Source organism: Lagopus muta, chromosome 20 (genome assembly GCF_023343835.1).
Source record: "Lagopus muta isolate bLagMut1 chromosome 20, bLagMut1 primary, whole genome shotgun sequence".
NCBI classification, from domain to species: Eukaryota; Metazoa; Chordata; class Aves; order Galliformes; family Phasianidae; genus Lagopus; species Lagopus muta.
Genome location: NC_064452.1, coordinates 1,450,722 through 1,472,208, shown reverse-complemented (window position 1 = coordinate 1,472,208; position 21,487 = coordinate 1,450,722). Strand labels below are relative to the sequence as shown.

The following is a 21,487-nucleotide window of genomic DNA, read 5'->3' as shown; positions in this document are numbered from 1 at the left end:
CGGGGATTTGCATGCTATCAAACTATTCATGCCGAGTCCAAGACCCCGGTGCTAATTTCCAGTAAATTTCATGCTTGATGTCTCCCCGTTGTGGGTCACTGCCGGTTCGCCTAAATAAACCACTTCCAAATGGCTCCTCCATCTAAATATTCAAGCCAGTTTTTATAATTTAATTTTGCATTATGCTGAGGAGCCTCCTGGCCAGGCAGCGCTCGCTGGGGAAGCGCCGGCGCGTTGTGAGATGCCTCCATTTCTGTGCTTCCTTTATTTATTTTACTGCCCGAATCGGACCTCCTAGGCCGACGAGTAAAGGGGCTGGGCTTTTTTCCTTTGCTTGCCTTTTTTTTTTTTCTCCCTCTGCTAATGTCAATTTTCAGCATAGCAAGAGCTGTCTCTAATCTTTTCCTACTCATTACACACAATTTTGGAGTCATTTTACCCACAGTGCAGCCGGCTCCTGGCAGTGTGTTTGTGTGCACTGAGGGGTGGCATAATTGTTTATTTTCCCTCCCTGCATAATCCCCAGGCAGCGCTGAAACCAACACTGCCAACACGGCCCCGAGGAGCACAGCGAGCATCAGCAGGGAGCAGGGCTGCCACCACCCCAGCAAAGGCCAAGCAGAGCAGCCTGGCACAGCGCACCCTGCGGCAGCTCTGTGTCTCCGTGCTCTGCCAGGAGCTGCTGTGCAGGTCTCTGGGGATGCGCGGTGCAGCACTGGCATCTTCCCACAAATGAACACCTTCTTTTCCACCCTGGGCCTCTGGTTCCAGCTCAGAAGCCACCCAGTTTGTGAGGAACACTCACACTGTCACCACAGCAGCCCTCCCCAGTGAGAACTCCTGCTGTTAGCAGACCTGCAATGTTCCTTCTGTGTGCAAAGTGCTGCACGCGAGTAAAGGGCCGTAATCCTTCACTTATTTAAATTTTATGGTATCAATCTCACGTTCCTGGCACTTCACAGAATTTCAAGCAGCACTATGTGATACAGAACTCTAACTGCCAGTACATTAACTGAGCAGTTTTATAACTGCGTGAGCAGGCACTGCCACCAAAAGGACTGCCCAGGACGGGGAGCCCATCCCTAGACACACAGTGCTACCAGTGTGAGAAACCATCAGCAGCACAGTGCTTCCACTTGCTACAATGTGCCCTTCCATTACCCAGTACTGCTGGCTTACCCAGCCCCAGTTCTAAACCAAGGCAGAAGGATATAAAGCAGAAGAGGTTTCCTGAGATTACTGCTTAATTAGCCCAGGCTGGCAGCTGTAAATTTGGTCAGCAACTAGCCCACAGTTACAGACCAATCACCTGTTCTCACTGCAGCTGGTCTGGTCAGGTCCTGTAACCCTCCATGAGGGTACGTATAAAAATACAACAGTGTTGTTATGCTGAAAAGAACCTGATTTCAGATTTGCACCTGGCACATTTGGTGTTATTCCCACACTGGCTGTTAAAGACAAGAGCCAAGAAGGAAGGAAAGGAACAGAACCGCCCAACAGGACAACACCACCAGGGTACAGAAGTGGCCATTACCTTTCATGCCACCAGAGAAGCCTCTCCAGTTGGCAAAGACCATCAGAGGCAGCCCCTCCCTGTTGAAGTCGTTGATGGCCTGGGCTGTCTTATAGGCAGAATCAGGGAACCACACCTGACCAGCCTGCTGGATTATCTGTGGGAATGAGAAGGATGAGCAAAGCCTGTTACCTTAGCAGTCAGCACAAAAAAAAACCAAAACACACAGAAACACACAGCACGAATTGCAATGTGGAACCATCAGTGCAGAGCGGAGCACACAGAATGCACAGGATCTGCTTGTCCACAGAAAAACTGGGACAATCCTTCTGTCACCAGCATCAAAAGGAGTGATGTTGCTGATTTTCCCATGGGGAGATGGCACAGGAAGCCCGATGCTGAGACTGCTGTAACAATGTGAAGGAGAAAGAAAAGCACATGCAAAGGAGAAGATGCAGAAGACATGATGCAGGGCCACAGCTGTGAAATCAGGCAGGAGAAAAGCAAAATGTCAAAGCAGCAAGAGCATTAAACACTGCAATCACAGCCAGGGAACAAGGAAACCATGTTTCCAATGCCCCACTCCCCATATCTCAGCCCACAGCAGAACTACTGGGGAATGCGGAGCAAACAGCCAACACAACCATCCCTGCTGCATCAGCTCCCAGCCAAGGACTGGCTCTACTTTGTGTCCCGTATTTGAAAGAAAAAAAATCCCACCGAAACAAATGCTCTTTTCTCAGAGACATTTGCAGAGGACAACCACACACACTCAGCTCACCTTGGCCTCTGAGTCCAGGTTCGCGGGATCAGCAGGGATGCTCAGCTCCACTGTTCTGGTTTCTACGGCAACTACTCCTACAGGTATTCCTCCCAGCCTGAAAGGAGGTGAGACACAGCAAAATCCGTATTTTCTCTGTTACACAACTAGACAATTTTTCCAATTCACATCACAATACTCAGAAGAGACAAATAATGCATGCAAATGGAGGAGGAGGAGGCTGCGCTGCGGCCTTTTTGAAGAGTTTAGGTGTGCAGCCGGATAATTTCAGAGCTGAATTTAGGGTTCTCACAGCAAAACCCAGTTCTGAAAACTGCCACGTGCCTCACTGAGAACGAAACAGAAGAGCTGCAGTTACAGGCTGCACCTGTGCTGCTGCTACGACCCCCTCTTGCAGCGGCGGTGCACAGAGGTTTGGGGCTGCCTGCCTCTGTCCCAGAGAGCTGCTCCTGCAGCCACCCGAGGAGGGACAGCACGGCCAATGGGCACCAGGGGGCTGAGAACATTCCCATTCACTATGATTAAGAGTCTGCCCAGATACCCGTAATTGCAGAAGCCGTCTTAAATCGGTAACTTATAACTTCCATATTAGGGCCCATGTGACCTAATAAAGAACATCTTTATCCAAGTATTACAGTTATTTATTGAACTTGAAAACAGCTCAAAACAACTTCTGTTTTCCATTATACTTCATATAAATTTTATCAGGCTAGCACATGAAGATGCTACATCTTGTTTTATAGTGTGTCCCTGGACAAGTTGCCATAGAATAATAAAAGACAATTTACAGCCAACAGCACACATATTCCAAACATACATACAAAAGATGAGTTTTGGCAGCACTTATAGTAACAATCCCAGAAGAATATATTTGTATTTGTTTTTTCAAAGTGCCGCTGCTTTCAAAAGAAGTCGGTTTCATTTGTGTTATATATATGCGTGCATGGGAGAGCCCAGAGCAACTCGGAATTTGTCAGAAGGAATTGCAAGAGGGGCTGAGAACCGGCCTGGACAGAGAGCTTCCAGCTTTGCCAAACCACCGGTTATTTCTTTTCCCTGCAATACGGCTCGATCTAAAAGCCTTTCCAAGATTACAGTACGTCGTGAGATAAAACTTTAGTGTGTTACAGATGGCAAATAAAAATAGTGAAGTGTATCAAAAGGTCACAGGACAACCCGGGGTTACGTGCTGCAGTTAGGAGTGGAGTCTGCAGGTATTTCAAGTTCTTTTTGAAGATGTATGAAGATCAGACAATGTTCTGAGTGGAATGGAATCCCTGGGACCAGCAGAGGTCACAGACACAGAGAGATGGCAGGGCTGAGCTGAACTGCTCAGAGCCCTTTGGTTGGGCAGGAGCAGCCCACGTTCCGATATGGGACCGAAGGAAAAAGGCCTCCTCCTGATCACATTCTGCTCTAGGAGAGTCCTAAGGAAATCCCAGTCCCATTTTGCCACACCTCTCTGCAGCACAGAGGATCATCAGGTGCTGCACAGGAAAATGCTGCAAGCAATTCCATGCAAGTCTCGATGTTAAGCTCTTCTGTCTCTTGTAATTTATTCCAGTTTTAGATGAACTTCTCTTGCAAGGCAAGTGTGACCTCAGAGCACTAAGCTGTGCACCCTTCCTTTGGCCAACAGCTGCAGGAAGGCCTCACTGTGACCACGTTCCCAGAGAAGCAGGTTTTGTCTTCCATCATTTTTAACAACCTCTCTCTCTTTTTGGCTTTTGTGCATGTCCCCTCCAAGCAAAACAGGAGCAATGATCAGTGCATGCTCCATTCGTGTGGTAAAAAAGTATCCTATTCAAGTAATGACTTATTCTTACTATCAACTTTGAAATGAGGTTTCAGAAAAAAAGTAACGCCTGATGAAAACATGATTTCCACAAACGTCTAAGAAGTCTCTCAGCATTTACCTTGCTCTGCCAACCACAACTGTTTGTGCCCAGGGCTGCATGATCTCCAGGAATGAGCCATTGTCGAAGAAACCACTCTGCCACTGTCCTTTCTGACCTGAAAGGAAGGGGAAAAATGGAGACATCAGAGGTGGGAGGAGAAACGGGAAGTCAGCACACAGAAGGAGCAACAGAAACTTGCTTAAAAATGCCAACTGGAGAACGTGGTGCTGCCTTTTGATGTATTTATTTATTTAATTTTAAACAGATTATCATACAAGGGAACATTAGACAGCTGAGCATTTGTCTGCCTTCAGCCATCATGTCTTATTTCATTTGCCAGCCTGCATAAAAACAGTCATTTATCAGCAAAAGCATCATTTATTGTTAAACGATGGGGTTCAGATAGCAGAGGGACTTTGCATGCTTTTAAATAAATAACTTTTTTTTTCGAGATAGGACAAACATTTGTCAAAAGGCAGCAAAGTCATTAAAGATGTTTTTCAAAATGCCTGTTTCTATTTTAAAACTCAGCTCGCAGTTTTCTCTTGCTTCTGCCTGATCTCTCCTGCAAAGAAATGCAAAAAGTCCCGTAATGCTGGAAAATGAGATGGCACATCTGAGAGCTTCACACATTCCTTGGGAAAACCTGAAATGAAGTGCTGCATATTGGCAGCCTGCTCGCTCTGCACAGATACCAGCTGCATCCCATAAACTGAAGCATGCTTTAGCTCCTAAAATGCTTTAGCTCACCGTGCACTATCAGATCAATTCATTGGCCCAGAGGAGGCGGTGACTCCCCAGTGCCTCGAGGAAATCAAACCCCTGAAGAGCACAATGCTGCCAGGCACTGCCCACCCAACAGGGACAAAACTGCTCTGTGGCACCCTGCTCTGCTCTGAGGCTTCATGAAGCTTCTGCCAAAAAAAAAAAAAGCCAACGAAAAAAACCTCCCAGCTTTACCTCTTGGCACAGAGCTTCTGAGGAATACTTTAATCTGAACAAGCACCTTTGCTTCTGCAAACCCAAGTCCAAAACCAATTAAAAGTGGAGATCCAAGCAAGCTAACCTCTGCTGACTTAAACAGGATGGAGAGTGTTTTATCAAGACCAAACTTGTAATTACTGTGTTCTACATTCCCTGCCTCTGTGGCCCCACTGTAAAATGTGACCATCCATTTCAAAATTATCTCTTTATCGTGAGCCCAAAGCTGATCGTTTAGATTCTGGCCTCGTGTCGGGCGTCAGTTTGAAGAATATCACGGCAATATCTCCTCTAATAAATGGCTTTAACTTTTCACCTAGGAGATATCTGCTTTAACTTATCACAGGGAATCATCTGCTTTCCTTAACGCTTCCACTAAATTAAAATCTGAAGTCACTCGATTTGGAAGGCAGCGCTTGCTGCGCTCAGACAGCTGGATGAATTACTTGAGAGATGATGAAAAAATATTATCCAAAAACAGAAAACTTAGTTTATCACAAATCTCATTTTAGCCTCCCAAACTCGTTAATAACAGCAGGCATAATGGTCACCCAGTTTGCAGCTGGTTCACACGCAGGCTGCACAACCCCAAGTGCAAGCGTGGGGGTTCAGTGGTTGGCAGTGCCTCCAGTATGTTTACTCTCCAGGACCTGCAGGAATGCTGTGCATTTCCTCGAGTATGAAGACTTTTGTATTTGCACTTTCCTCTGAACTGCAAAAAGAAGGTCTATGAAAGTAACTATTACTTGTAAGTGTTCCCAAGCACTCAGAATTTATATGCTATTTTTGTATATTGCATCTAAATCCCTTAGAACTAATCATTTCATAAGCTCTGAAATGTACTTGGGCGCAGGCCTTGGACTTCTCTTCCCATTCCAACCAGCCTCTTTTTAACTACCCACGTTCACAGGGTGCCTGGCTGGGGGCTGGAGGCAGAACGGAATGCTTCAAGTCTGGAAGCAGATGCAGAGATCTCCAAACAGAACAGATTCAGGCTTCAGAATGCACCTGGCTTCACTCAAGTCCTAAAGTACCACAGAAAAAAGATCCAGATTGACAGGGTGAGCACACAGGGCCTCCTGCCCCATTTGCTAACCATACCTTCATTCTTTAGTCTTTGTAATTCTAATTATGCAACAGGCATAGAACTCACCAGAGTAACAATAATTTGATGCTGACAAAGCAGAAACAGATGTGAAGCTTTGAGTGTCTTGAAGCAAGACACAACACAGCACGTCCTGACCACCAAAGATCTACGTACTTGGATTTGGGCGTCCAGCCAGCATCCAGCGAGGATCATAGGGAGTCTTGGTAGGAACAAAGTCTATGGTTCTGTCTATAGGATCCTTGACCTTGAGGATGGGCACAGGGCTGTATACGCTCTAAGGAAAAAAGAAAAATATTTCAGGTAGTAATTTTACATAGCTTTGCACCAAAAACCAAATCTAAAGCACCTGGTCGGAGTCTGCTTTCCACCACATGGTACAACCCTGTAACATGGGATCTCAGAGCCTTGGTACGAGTCTCAAGAAGTGCTCCAAATACTCTCAAAACCCTCCTTTCAGCATCATCTGATATGCACTCTGCTATACTTGTTCCTGAGCTTCAGGCACTGACAGCATTTGCAAGGCGTTGCAATTTAATTTCTAAAGGTGACCAGGCCATCAGACTCATTCATGCAGTCTTTCCTGAAAGAAGGTGACCTGCATGTTCTTACCGCTGCCTTCCTGGCTGCAGAGCAGCTAACACACATACATCAGCTGCTTCAAATTATTGCCTCAGAGAGGAACTTCTAGAGTCTTTCCAGGAAAAGACAACCCACTGCTGACATCAGGTCCTGCCACCCAGAGTACTCGAGATAGGGCTCCAGGATGGGGTGTGATGTGGAAGTACACCCAGCAGAGCCAGGCTGCCCCCATCCCAGCTTTGCAGGTCAGAAGCTGCTCTGTGGAGTTCAGTATCACAACGCCCAACTGCTTCAATCATGAGTCTAAATCATTTTGCTACAAACACAGGATAAGAAAAAGCATTCAAAGAGCCTGCCCTCATCCCCAAAGCCCTGTGAAAAACAAAGAGGACAGGGAGTGACATGCCACACTCCTGCAGGGCCAGGAATTACCTTGGGCATGTAGGAAAGCCACAGCAGAATAGTGTAGACTCCTTCAAAATCGTCGCACACGGTGCCGTGGGTCACCCCGTTGTTGTGCATGATCTGGATCCCGCCCAGCTGGTTGTTGGAGGTGTACACCTCCCGACCAAGCACCTGGAAAGGAAAAACAGGGAAGCCATCAGGGAATGGGATGCGGACTGCAGGTGCAGACTGAGGAGATGCGTACAGCAAGTCACGCTCGCTTCAGCAGCAAAGGATGGAGCGATGGCTCCCAACTGACCTTCCTGCACATAGCTGAGATCTGCAGGTATGGATTTCCAAGGGAAACAGCACTCGTGGAAAGCTGAGGTAGCCGTCCCACCTGCCCTTTCTGAGCAGCTGAGACATGAACAAGTCTCCTGAGCACTGACCCGGGTGCAGCGAAACCCTTAACTGGGCAGAAAAGCCACGTGCTGCAGAAGGGACAGCAAAGACAAAACCCCAGCTCTGAGAGGTTGGGAGATCAGATGAGTGCTGCATCTGACTCTCCTGGCTCCATCGCCAGCCTCAGCCCGGGCTCTGCAGCTCTTTTCTCATTCCCCTGCTGTCTCTTTCCATTTGCCCTCTTGCTGACTGATACACTGATCTCTCGGTCACTCAGCTTTCTGCTCCACTGAGTCCATATTACTAATAACACCTCTGCCACGGCCAGTTTACCTCATGAAGGCAGGAGCACATCATTACAAAATAAACTCATAACTTTGACATTCTAGCAAATATATGCCGTTTGTTATTTTTATGGGTTGTGTCTTTCTAACAGACAGAGGGCATTACATACCTGCTTCATTTAGATCTTAAAACCCCCTCAGATGCAGGCAGACAACTCGTCCTCCCCCAGCAACCCACCAGCACAGCTCCATTCAGGATGAGGACCCCCGACGTGGAGCAGCCCGAGCCCAGGCAGGGCAGCACCAAGGATGGGGTGCTCAGCTCTGACTGCTTCCGAGGGCAGAACAGCCGATGTCCTGCCAGGAGAGCTGCAGGGACACGGAGGTGCTGCACTCCTCAGGATCCGATCCTTTGGGCAGAGAGCAGAGGTGTCGAAGGGGTGGGAGAACAGAAGCTCTGCTCTGGCTGTAAGCTGCCTGCATGAGCAGGGCTCTTCCTGCACACACCGGTTCATCGAGGCTGGGGTCGTGCCCTGTGCCCGCCACTGCCTAACTGCAAAGGTGCAACACCACCATCTGCCAACTCCAAAGGAAAGCACGGATCTCGGGATGCCAGTCACCAGCCTCGCTAAATGCCTTCCACAGAGGAAAATAAAAATAAAGAGGATTTAAGCTCCCCACCTATGAACTAATGCAAACGTATGCACATGCAAAACGGGCCTCTGCTGCTGCTTATCTGGAGACCGCGCCAACAGCGCAGGTTTACCGCCGCTGACAGGCAGTGAAAGCAGCCTAATATACCTCCTGCTCGTGGCCCTAAATCCCTTTTTGGAGATGAAGACAGATACGCAGCTCCTTCTCCTGAGTGCTGCAGACATCTCCGTGAAGTGGCAGAGCACTGAGAGGGGCCGCATGAACAGAACCCCCCCGCAGCATTCACCCATCAACGCTTGTCGGCGGCGCAGCCCCGGGCTGCACTGAAGGCTGTGCAGAGGGGTGATGTGCTGCCCTGTGTGTGCTGCTGCAGCTGAGCTGGGAGCAGAGGTCAGGAGGCAGCGAGGGGCCAGCAGTGAGCACAGTGATATGGGGCTGGAGAAAAATGAACGCTATGGCTCATCCATTCGGCTCCGCTAACCGCCTCATCTCTGACCTCGCAGGACTACATTTTTAAAGGCTGACAAGTAATTCAATCTCCAATTAACAATTTTAAATGGTGCAATGCATATTGCTGTATAAATGTTTCTGCAAGAAAATATCCAAGGGTGAAAGAGAATACGTCTGCTGGAGGAGCCCAGAACTGATGCTTCTGCAATTAACCGATTCAGATATTCCTCAATAAGACACACGGTCAGCGGAGGCATGAGTGGGTTTAGAAATGCTCCAATCAGTTAAATGGAGAATGCCAAACCAAGGAAAGACTGCATGGGATTAAATCCCGCATGGAACACAACCAGGGCTGAGTGTGCAGAGTGGGTCCCTCCTGGCAGAGAGGTCACTTCTCCAGGGACAAAGATACAGCGACCACAGAGCAGAGATCAGGAAAGGCACAGCGTGAGGGGTGGGAAGGGACAGGATCCAACTCTCACAGCTCTGATATGCATTGCACCTGAATTATCAGTAATGCTTAACCTCTGATCTTTCACCTTATATGATGGGAAGCCAGACAAAGAAGAACATCCATGAACAGCAAGGCACTGGACAGTAAACTTCTGGCTCCAAACTAAAATTCCATCCACTCACTCTTCTGCCCACCCCCCTCTGACACGCTATCAGTAACGAGGAACAGTCCCACACTGGTTCATTCTGAGGTTTCCCCGTACTGTACTGCAGCATTCTGGTGCCTGGCACTTGGGATAACATCTCCAGTTTCCCATTCATTGCAGCTGCTGACTCCTCTGTGCCTCCATCTCCACAAAAAGATGAGGACATCAGTCAAGTGCTCCAAAGGAGATGGGAGATCTAGAACTGCACGTGTTAAAGCTCAGCCCGTGGCTGTAAGAACACACACCACCTTCCAGACAGTGCAACCCCATGTTTAGAAAATACCCCAGCAGAATTGCCACCATCTGTTCAGTTCCACAGAAGCCTTCCTAGGAGGACATCACATCTCTTTCCACTATACAGGATCTTTTGGGCAGTACAAAGGAGAGCAGGGTTCTAGCAGCCCTTTCAGCCTTCAGAAGGCCCTTCCCACCAGCCCACAGCCACACCACGTGCACGCTGATCGTTTTCTAGCACTCCAACCTGTGCTGACCAGCAGCTCTCCCTGCACTTTGCAGAAGCTGAGCTGCTGGAGCTGAGACATTCACTGCAGAGCTGCTCCGGCTGGAAACTTGATTGGCTCAAATGTTTCATCAAAGATGAAAGATGTGAAAAAACGACAGCAGAGGGCTTGAATGGGAATCATCATGTAACATAAGTGCTGTTATTATTCAGAGCATATCATGTGTTTATATCAAATATAAGTGCCAGATTTTTATCCAAATAATTTCAATAATTGCAATTCCCATCCCACAATTTATATTATCTGCCAGAAACCTGAAGCAGAAAGGCACATGCACATACTATAAATAGCCTATTTTTCATAAACAGGCAGAAATGATCAGAACGAATGTCTCATCAGAAAACACAATGTAGGAACTTAAAACCTGACTGCTATTACGCGCAGTCAAGCCTCAACAGATCTTACGGCGCTCATTTCCATCCCTCAGCTCTTCCTCCACACGTATCATGTCATTAGAGGGCAAAAGAGAAGCAACCCCAGGCAGAGCAGTGGGCTGGGGGAGATGCTCAGGAGCGGGTGCTCTTCTTGCATCTCTAATCTACCGGCGTGTGCAGTTCCTGCACTCTTAATTTACGAGCGTTCGGTGGGGGACCCTTCTGACTTGGGAACATATTGGCTCGGTCTAATGCTTGGAGATTATTAAAGTCAGAGCTATACTCCACTATCAAGTCTACAGATCTTTTATTTAGAAGATATGGTGCTCTAAATGCACAAAGAGCTCCCTGTCACCTTCACATTAAAGCCCCTAGTGCCTGGTAAATGGAATTATATAGCTGTCATCTCCTTTCCCCAAAGTTTTAAGAGTACAATGGGCTCATTTTTTCACACTCCATCCCGGCTTCAGAACTAAGAGACCTACTTTGTATTGATTTAAAGTCTCAGAAATAAATAAACCTGCTTCACCAATGTGATTCACAAGAAATTCATGATACACTATTGCATGATATATTTCAAGCTGTGGCTCCAGCTCTTTTTTTCCTTTGGTGAGTGATGGGGGAGGTGGGAGGCAGGGGGAGGTGGGGGAAGCTGACAGCCTGATGGTTATTGGAGATGGCTCCTGACTGCAAATCCAGAGCAGGGCCTGCCGGTGGAGGCCTCTCCTTGCTTTAATTTGGGGAGATCAGAGGGGGAAGGGGAAGAAGCAATCGCACGGGAGGCAGCAGGGGAAGAGGCATCCAGATGGACACTGCTGCTGCAGCTGGCCTTGCCGTGGTGCCTTCTGCCTGATGATCCCAAAGCACCTGGCTAATGCAGATGGCAACACGGAACGTTTCTGGGAGGAAATCACCTCCTTCCTGTAAGAATTTATGGGGGCTTTGGAACATCCCCTCTTCTGGACTGCACAATTTGCAGTCCCAAGATGTGGCCAATCAGACAGGATCATGACTGCTTCTGACATCTTCGGTGTAGGACATTAGAAATAAAAGTTAATCCGAAATGAAAATTCAGTTGGAACAGAAGAGCTTTTGTTTGACAAAAGGAAAAAATTCTGAACAAGGAATTCATCAAAATCAGAACCTTTTCCTGAAGAGTTCCCATTCCATTGAATTGGCATTTTCAAATGAAAAATGTCTTGTCAAAGAATTCCTGCCCAGCTCTCCTTTTGCAGTGTAGGGAGACGGCATGTTCTGCTCAAGGTCACTCCAGCAGTCAGTGGTAAATCACAAGGACTCAATACACTTTGCAAACTAAAATTACAGCCCCCTGTTCTACATGGTGCAAACACCCATAAATCCCTTCTGTCCCAGTTAGGGGTTCCCTACTCTCGACAACAGCCCTATAAACAGCATTAAAAATCATCTCCATGATACTTAGTGATCTTGCTTTTTTGGTCATTCCTTTGGCCACCTTCTAAGCCCCACCAGAACCCTCTTGTTCAGAAACCAACCCAGGGGCAGCTCCAGCACAGGACAATGTAACTTTGCTCACTCTGTATCATGGTTTTGGGTTTAACCGTGAAAAGCCATAGGCCATCATCCTGACACGTTCCCAGGGATGCCCCCAGAGATGGGAGGACCAATTTATTCTGGGACACATCTGAAAAATGTCTCCTTCCATTCAGCTCCAGTGGGATGTCAGGTGGCAGAGCACTGCACTGAAACGTACCTTAAAGGGTCACCAGGAACTGGGATGCAATTCCTGCTATGTGAAATGTATGCGGGGTTTAAAACACAAAGAGTTTCCCTAGAAGGTGCAGGGAGGGATTTAGACAGGCAGAATAGGGGCCAATGTGCACAACTGCTGCTCAGTGGGAATAAATACCGCGCGCCCACACCGCACAAGCACCATCCACACAGATAAACTGATCGAGATCCATATTAAAAATGATAAAAGGAGGGAGGAAAAAAAAAGTCAACAGAAATCTATTAGACTTTCTTCCCTAAGCAAACATAAAGGGACCGATAATGTGATGTCTGGAACGTAAATTGTCTCTAATGGGAACAATACACAAATATCACCACTTAAAGAAAGGCAATTAAAAATAAAATGTAGAAATGAAGGCCGGCGCTTGTTTATTTGCTCTTGTCTGAGCTCAGGCACCCATCCTGCTCACAACTTCTCTAGGCAGAGTGAAGCCCTTTATGCCACCAGCCCAGGTGGTGCCCAGTGCCACGGATGGGACCCTGAGCCCCTGATCTGCCGGGGTGCAGCCAGTCTGCAGCAGGGGTTGGGGCAGGACGGGCCGTAAGGCTCCATCCAACTCAACCATTGCATGACTCCAAAACTATTCTGACCTCCGTTCCCAAACCAGACTGGCTTCGTAGGGGTATGAGCACAGGTAACCTACAGCAGGGGAACCTCCACCACCCAAGGTCCCTCATCTGCTCTGGGTGAGCAGAAAGAAGCAGCCTCCACCCAGGAAACCGCAGGGCTCCATCATGACCCAGTAGTGGGGGAGCCCCTCCTGCCACTGAGCCAGGAGCAGGACAACCTTGGGGATGTCCCCACAGAGCTGCTGCTGTGAGCTCCTGGCTGGCACCTCTCAGAGCCCCTTTGGGTCAGTATTCTCCAACAGCCCGCACCCTAATGTGTCTCCCTAATAGTCTTGCTGTGCCTCTACAGAAAGATTCATATCATGCATTAATAATTATAATGCTTCTTTGAATGACAGGGATGGCACTTGCTGTTCTAACTCATATGATTTCTCTCACATGATTGCTTTGATCTAATCCCAAGACTGGAGTCATCTGGAGCAGATACTGAGCTATCCCGCCTCGAATCTCAAAAGAAGAGCTTTTCACATTCTGTATTTTACAGTAAACCCCCCGAACAGCATCAATCTCACCAGGCCTTTATTTATTTTTCCAGATTGTGAAATTGAAGGGTAAATATTACTGCCTGCGATGCTGAAGACGGATCACTCGCACGAGACAGACTGGCAGGCTGTGAGCCTCCCATTCCTCACCCGCAGCTCCTCCAAGGAGCCCCGTGCCCTGCGCTGCTGCTCCCCGTGTCCCCACTTGCTGCACACTCCAACCCAGCCCCAGCAGCCCCAGGAGGTTCTGCAGTTTCCTCAGCAGCAACCTGCCAACATCTGTATATTGCCTCCTGAGCTCCTCCAGGCCTGGAACAGGCCATAATACCATCAGATATCATTTAAATGAATTTGATTTTGAGGACGAAAGAAAGAAGCCCTGAGGATGAAGATACCACCAAAACACCACTGCTGGCAGGTGCCTTCCCACACACCCTGCAAGCACAAATGGATTAAGGCTCCTGGCAGCTCCCACTTCTCTCTCCAGTATGACCATCATTTACTTCCAGTCCATCTGCTCCATGCATTCACCCAACATTTTAGGAGTGCCCAAGCAGTAACAGAGGCCACAGCGATTCCTTACCTCCAGATATCCACAGCACAGGGATCCATTCCCTTGGCATCTCCCAGCCCCCTGCTATGCAGACTCTTCGTGGCCCTGTGGATGCTCTCTGACTGTTCCTCCTATGATCCACAGCACCCTTCTTAGGGGGAAATTTGCTACAATAAATGGAAGAACTTCTTTCTTTTTTCAGAAAAGAAACCCTTTAGCCGCTCTCACTGATCCACACGGCTGGGAACAATGCCAAGGAAAGAATTTCAGAAAGGTATGAAAGATTTTGGAGACAGCAGGCAGAGCCCAACTGTCACACCTCATCCCATGACAGTCACAGAGCCAAGGGGACACTGACATTTTGGGCAGGCGGCACTTCATGGGACGGGCAGCGATGTGATGGAAAGCCACTCTTTGTTTGCATTAATGAAACAGCCTTAAAGACAGGATTTCTTTTCAACACAAAAGACAAGGAGAAGCAAACTAATTAAAAATAGGTCAGCAACAGACTTGGGAACATCCCTGGGAGGACTGAGATGAAATGCAGTCCTGGAAGCTCGAACCATGTAAGCAATGCATAAATTGGGAGTTCTTCAGCTTACTTCTATTAAGAAGAAAAGCACTGGAAATTAACCTGTGAGTGCACAGCAGCAGCACGTCACCTGCCCTCGGAACCACAGCACGATCAGCTGGTGATGAAGAAAGGGAGCTGAGGGAGGTGCAGGAAGGCACAGGGGTGGGAAAAGGGGGAGGCAGCCAAAGTTAAAAAAATAAAAATAAAAAAATCTCTGCCTCAGCAAAAGTTTTCATTAAAATTTTAGACAAATGATCTCTGTGTCCTTCTCCCATGCTGCCTGGGGCTCCATGCTATTTCTATGCAAATAACAACCTCGTGGTTTATATCTTATTATTTCCACCGGAGCTGCGGCGACATGACCCGAGACGTGTGTGAGGTAGACAGCGAGAGAGAGGGAGAGAAAGAGAGGGAGAGGGAGGGAGGGAGATGGAGTGGCTGCTCGCTGAAGTGTGAAAAAATATTGTCAGGAGTGAGCGGCAAGAACAAAAAAAAAATTGCAGGGATAACGTGTTTATTTCAGCCCCTCTCCCCATGTGAACCAGCACCTTTTAAAATTCATTGGGCATCAGGCGATCATGCACAATCCATCTGCTTTCACTTTATCATTTGCATTTCATGCCTCCTGGCTTTTGATGTGCTGATACTTTGATGCAGTCAGGAGACGCGCATTATCATTATTTCAATTTCCAGGGGGGTCAGCGGGCTCAGCACAGGCGCGCACACGCTCACGGGAGAGGAATGAAATGTCATTTCCACCTCTCCACCCCCTGCTGAAACGCGCTGGCGAAGACAAAAGGGGTGCAGATGAAATGCAGCCCGGAGCCCAGCGCACCTCTCCTCGGCCGTCCCCTGCCCACAGGTCTGGACCGCAAACAAAGACGGCTTCATCACCAGCACAGGGAAACCCGGCACGGCTCCCGTGCTTTCTGTCACCCACATGGGCAGCGGGGCCGAGAGAATGCAGACCCTGCCTGCCGCCACGGCCGGGACGTGCGTCCCCACGTGCAGCACGGTGCCACGGGGGCAAACAGCCAGCATGCCATCAGCCAGACCCAGCAGCACCAGCCCCTGTTAAAGCAACGCTGACCTTGAGCTCATCGCCTACATTCCAGGCCACGGCCTGATGCTGGCGGCCGGACCTCCCCCTCCATGCCCAAACTCTCCAACTGGGTTCACATAACGATAACGAATGAATCTGCTGGCAAGTAACACTTCTCACAGTTCTCCTGTGCTCCCTTTCTACGTTACAAACAACCCAGCATTCCGCAGGAAAATTCAAAAATCAAAACTTTCACTGCTTTTGGCAAGCCCAACTCCCTCCATTGCTGGGGGACCGTTTTTACATCGCGTTTTCAAGATACGTATGCAGACACAGCTCTGTGTATAATGTTTGCACAACATCTTCTTTGAAGGCAGGAATTAAAGTCAGCAATAAAAGAAAACAGGCCCACATTTCTGACACCAAATTGGGAAAAGCCCAAGGATTATTTGAATGCAGCTGTATTAGAAACATTCATTTCTAACTGCCATGCAAGACAGCAGTCTCCATTTATTTATCTCTGTTGCAGGCACAATCCTTCCCCGAGTCTCTGCCCACTGAACTGGGGATCACCTGAAGGCCACAATGCAAAGCGCTGGCTTTCCTGCACAGGGCTCTTCTCAGCATCTCATCCAAGGAAACAACAAGAATTGAGGCTCAGTTGCTCCACAGAGGCAAAACTGCAATAGGTTCCCACCATCAGGCTCTCCTGGAACCTGATCCATGCACTGGTAAGAAAGAACACATCAGACTTCATGCCATCAAAAAGAGCCCCTGCATTCCTTCCAGGGAAGACTCCACTTAATTGCCCCCTAGCTGATGGAGACCCAACTTCTAGCCAAAAGGGAATGCAAATAAAACAAATAGTCCATCCAAATTCAAGGGAGAAGTGCTTAAAGGTTTACATACAAGAACAAGGAGACAGAGTGTAAAACTTCAGCAGATACTGCCTCCATGCAAGACAACACAAACGCATCAGCTCTCACCATGTGCTGCGCACCCTGCTGAACATCTCAGCTGGAATGAGCTTCAGACATTTTAGGAGAGCACTGGAGGTCACTTCACTGCCTCAGATGGGACACAGACAGAGCTGGATCCATTCAAGAAACTCTCACCAGAACAGCAGGGATTGAAAAACGAAGATCATATAAACTAGCAAGATGCATCACAGACACATCCAGATGAGTGGGGACTCCCAGCCTCCTGCTCCTCAAGAACAGCTAAACTTTCTCGTGGGTCTGCGCTTCAGCCTTCTTACTGGGAAAGCTGGAGAGGATGCAATAGGCTCCTCCTTTGCCAACCTTTAGGCAGCTGGAGGTTCAGCCTACATAACAGTACATGCCTTTCCAACAGAGCATGGAGGGAGAGAAAAGAACACAATCAGACCACTAAAGGCCTTGGGATAGGATGGGCTAAGTCACACCCTGAAAGCATCTCCTTCTGCCTATGCCTTCTGACAGATGTCAGGTGCTTAATTTAGAGTAAATCCTTAATTTTTAAGTGCCTAAACCTCAGTGAGATTAATCTGGTCACATAGAAACAAACATTCACTCCATGTGCAGAGCATGCAGTTAAACCCAGAAAGAAGAGAGAAGAAGAGAAGACTTCACAGGCTTGCTGCGCCATCTGGGAAACTCTGCAGGACCCTGATCACCAACAAATGACAGCTGGAATCAGGCAACGTACTTCACTTCAGCAAGCACTAACTGGCTCAATCTCTTTTTGAAGGATGGATCTTCAAATGCCGCTTTTCCTTCCATTGATGCAGGTGTGTGTGATGTGTGTAAGAGATCTAACTGAGGGTACCGCATCCTGGAGTTGATAGGATCAATGCTTCATTCTCTGCAGAGCCCCCTTTATTCAGGGGAATAATTCAACGAGAGACTATTTTCCTTTTATCTCCCATTGTCGGGCAGGCACTCCTTGAAACGCAGCTTGCGATGAAGCACAACCACCCCAGGTGCTGGAGAGTGCCTGCGAACAAAGCTGCACAATGGGGAAGGGCACCGGCGCCAGCACAATCCTAACTGCCATGTAAACAAAGCCCTCAGTGAGAGGGACAAGAGCTGGGCTGGCTGCGAGCCGCGTCTGATGCACACAAGGAGCTGGAGGCTGGGATATTAATAGGCAGGGGGCAGCAAGGGAGAAAAATCGCCTCCGGTGAGAAAATGGCTCTGGTGAGCCATTTCAGTGGTGAAAGCACTAAGTTTTCTTACAGCCTCAGTTGTTCCTCCCTGCACCGACAGCTGAGGCTTCCAGCAGGTTTCACCCCTTGAAAATCACCATCCGCTCTCTTTCCCAAGGCTTCAGTGCTCTCCCAGTGCTAACACCAAGGTCAGGGCGATTCTGGCCCACGTATTTGGAAACATGGTCATCCAGATACTGGAAACAACTCTGCTTTTCCTATAACAGTATACAGGGGGTGAGAGAAGGTGCTGCCCAGAGGGCTTCTGTCTTTCAGCCGCTGCGCACAACCTGTGTTAAAAGCTGCTCCTCCTTCCTCCCCTTCACCTGGTTCAGGCTCAACCCTTCAACCTGCAGTGCTGCCCAGGTCCCCTGCCCATCTCCAACCAGAACACCTGCAGCAGTGCCTCTGGCCATCAACGTAATGTTCTTGTCAAGAAGAACAGGCGCAAGAAAGGACTTTTCTCACCAGAAAAGAATAAAAAGAGACTGAAAGTCATTCTGGATGAACCCTGTACCACTTCTCCTTGTCGGGGCTCAGTCCCTGCAGCCCTCCCTTCACAGCTCTTCCAGAAGCTAACAGCAAACGGGTCCAAGTATGGAGCAGGTACAGTGATGGCAGCTCGAGTGTCAGGCACAACTCACAAAGCAGCCATTCAGCCCGCATAGCTCTGAAGGCTGACGTGTAAACACTTACCTTGTTGAGGGCTCCACAGCCAGTCAGGATGATGTGAGAGTTCTCAACCTGGATAGTCCTCTGCCCTAACCGAACGAGGTAAGCTCCAATTCCAATTGCCCGACACGTAACCTTAAAAAAGAAAAAGAAGAAATCACATTGATTTCTGTCCTACCACACAGCCAAACCCTATTGATTCAAACATCTATATAAAACAGTAAAACTAGCCATGTTTGCATTACAAAGTTATAAAACCTACTCCTTACTGCAAAACTCCAGAACCTATTGTTTCATAAAACACAGCATCTCAACACCTATGCATTTTACTTAAAAAAGGGAGAGAAGTAGTAATTTACTGACTGAGCAAACACGAAGCCCAATGGCACCTTTCTGAAAAGTGTCTTCCATTTACAATGAATGGATCCAGCCTAGTACTGGTGTGCAAACAGTGCTGCTCGATGCCTGCAGGAGTCAATTTACATCAACCAAATGTCTGATCCCAGGTGTATCTCCTGGATATCACTACAGGATTTTTAGCTGAAATAGATGATAAAGTTTGAAGAATAGAAAGCAGCGAGGGATTACCAAGTTGATGGTGATAATACTCTCGTAGGCTAAAGATGATTCTCCAGCAATCATGCCAGATCCTCTGAGGTTCTCTATTCCAAGTCCGTCTTCCTTCCCGATAATATCTGTTATCTTATACCTGAAGGAGACACATACAGCCTTTGAGTCACAAGGTCCAGTGATTTGCTGAATCAGTTTGCTATGAAGAAAATGAAAAGTGACTAAATATCATTAAGGCTCTGAAGAGCAATGTGCATAAAACCCATTTTGGACCCACACAGGAGCTCATTCTGCAGCCTTGCTGAGCATCATGAACAGCCCTATGTACATGCGAGGTGAGCAGCACTGCGAACAGGAAATGTCAAGGGAGAGAGATCCCATGAAAAGCATTGTGTCACCCCCACAGGACGTGAGATGCAGTCTGATTGTAGAAAAAAAAAGGCAAGAAAGGAAGAGAATGCAGCCAAAAGAAAACAACAAGAGATTACAATGAAGCTCTCACCTTTACTTTCCTCTTTCATGCCTTCCTTCCCCAGCACGGACCCTTCTTACTCAGCACTCTCAGACTGGCCTCTATCTCCCACACCAGGCCCTCGCTAAGCAAAGCACTTGAGCATGTGCTGAAGTGCCTCACTGAAGAGCCGCTGACTTTCCGTGTGCAGGCGGGCAGCGCGCAGCCCCACACCCAGAGCCATTCCTTTGTTCTCCCAGAGCCTGCCAGGCTGCAGGCCAGGCTTTCTTCTTCCCACGCACATCCTCCTCTCTCTTGCCAGCAGCAGCACTCCTGCTTCAACTAGCTCTGAAAACTTCTTCCCGCCTCATCTGCAGATGAGCTACCTCTGGGATGCAGCTGAGAAAATACAGCCGCCTGGAGCAGAGACGTGCATGGAAAACCTAATGCTGTAAGGCAGTGCAACCTCCAGAAGAGGCGGAGGGCTTAGCCTTCATCCAGGAATTCTTCTGTCCTTACTCTAGAGTCTACTCAAAAAGTAATTTGCAAAATTCAGACTGCAAGTCCCTGGGTAGAAATCATCATCCTGGTGTCAGAGCATTTACCACTGCAGGACCCTTGGGAACAACCTGGAGCCCCAGGCAGCACCACAGTGTCAGCACAGCCCTTCCTCAAACAACTCCTCACGCCCCATGCCCTGATAACACAGAACTCCAGCTCTCCAGCTGAACACAAGGGTGCAACACGCACCACCCTCACACGCACCCAAGGAAGTGCAGAAAGCTTTTAATTCAGACTCATCTGCCCTTACCTGGACTCTCCATTGTCCTCCACATGTTCACAGTGAACCGAGTTCAGAGCGCTGACCTTCTTATAGTCTTGTGGTGTCAGGTACAAGTACTTGTATCCCTGAAGGGAAAAACAGCTCATTGATTCATTCCCATTTGTAGGCCCTTCCTGTTTCCCAGCAACCCTACCCAAAAAGAGAGTTTCCAGGGAGCAGAATTTAATTTAAGAGTGAGGCAAACATCCTGTCTCAATATCAGAGCTCCAGCTGAAGTCACTGGAAGCTGGGAATGCTTTCAGCGTTCCACACTAACTCATTCTGGATAACAGCTCTGTGCCTGACAGATCCAATACCAACTTTGGACCTAACAGTCTAGCAAATACATAGCCCATCTCAATTAAGACAGGCTGTGTAAAAACAGGATAATCTCCTGAGCTATGCAGACTTTCATCACTATTTCCCGTGCCTCCTTACTTTGTACGGGTCATCTGGGTCCTCCCATGCAACGTGGAACATGTGCCGGATCTCCTCAGCCAAACCAATCCTGGCTCCGCTGTTGGCAGCCACGTAGATGCGGGGGATGCCATGAGTTCGAGCAAGCTCTGAAGCCCTCAGGAACAGCACGTCCTCCTGAGGCCCAAAAGAACCTATCCTGTACGTAATGTCATTGCCAATGACGATGATATCACGGCCTTCAGGATACTCTGGGGTCTTGAGGGTCATTTTCCAGGCTACCATCCCAATCTGCAATAAAGGAACAGAAAGCCACAAAAGGTCAATGAATACTTTCAAGATGTGAAAGCAAAGAATTGTGCACGGGTTCTCGTGTATGCTGCACTTCAGTCTTTTCCTTGGGAACCCCAATAACAGCAGCATGCTTCCCTCTGACCCTGTCCTCATGTCAGCAACTTTTTCATTTCCTCCCTCCCTTATTTACTGTCCTTCCTTTCATCCCTCCGGCTCTTCCCCTTCTCCTCCACAAATACTGCAGCAGTTTCTTCCCAAGCCCGCCAGGATAAGTAATGCTTTTTGCTGCATATTTTTCTTTTTAACATCACTAGACGATCTCTTCTGGCCCATCTTATGGAGATCAGCAACATCTGTACCCCACGTCTCCCATCCCTCAGCCGCGTCCCCGCGCTGGGGAGTTGGCCATCCTGGAATGCCATTAACAGATGGAAAT

General features: G+C 48.2%; 1 protein-coding gene across 6 annotated transcripts in view; it reads right to left on the bottom strand.

The window, feature by feature from the left end:
* The window catches only part of ACACA (acetyl-CoA carboxylase alpha), a 112,866-nt gene that overhangs the window by 15,602 nt on the left and 75,777 nt on the right, over positions 1–21,487 (bottom strand). For all 6 annotated transcript variants that reach the window (XM_048967119.1, XM_048967122.1, XM_048967120.1 and 3 more), the window contains 9 exons: positions 20,779–21,048; positions 20,329–20,426; positions 19,085–19,205; positions 18,521–18,631; positions 7,293–7,436; positions 6,435–6,555; positions 4,211–4,307; positions 2,295–2,391; positions 1,535–1,670 (listed from right to left, as the gene is read on the bottom strand). In XM_048967119.1, the coding sequence (XP_048823076.1) occupies positions 1,535–1,670; positions 2,295–2,391; positions 4,211–4,307; positions 6,435–6,555; positions 7,293–7,436; positions 18,521–18,631; positions 19,085–19,205; positions 20,329–20,426; positions 20,779–21,048 (1,195 nt within the window). The remainder of the gene's footprint in view (positions 1–1,534; positions 1,671–2,294; positions 2,392–4,210; positions 4,308–6,434; positions 6,556–7,292; positions 7,437–18,520; positions 18,632–19,084; positions 19,206–20,328; positions 20,427–20,778; positions 21,049–21,487) is intronic.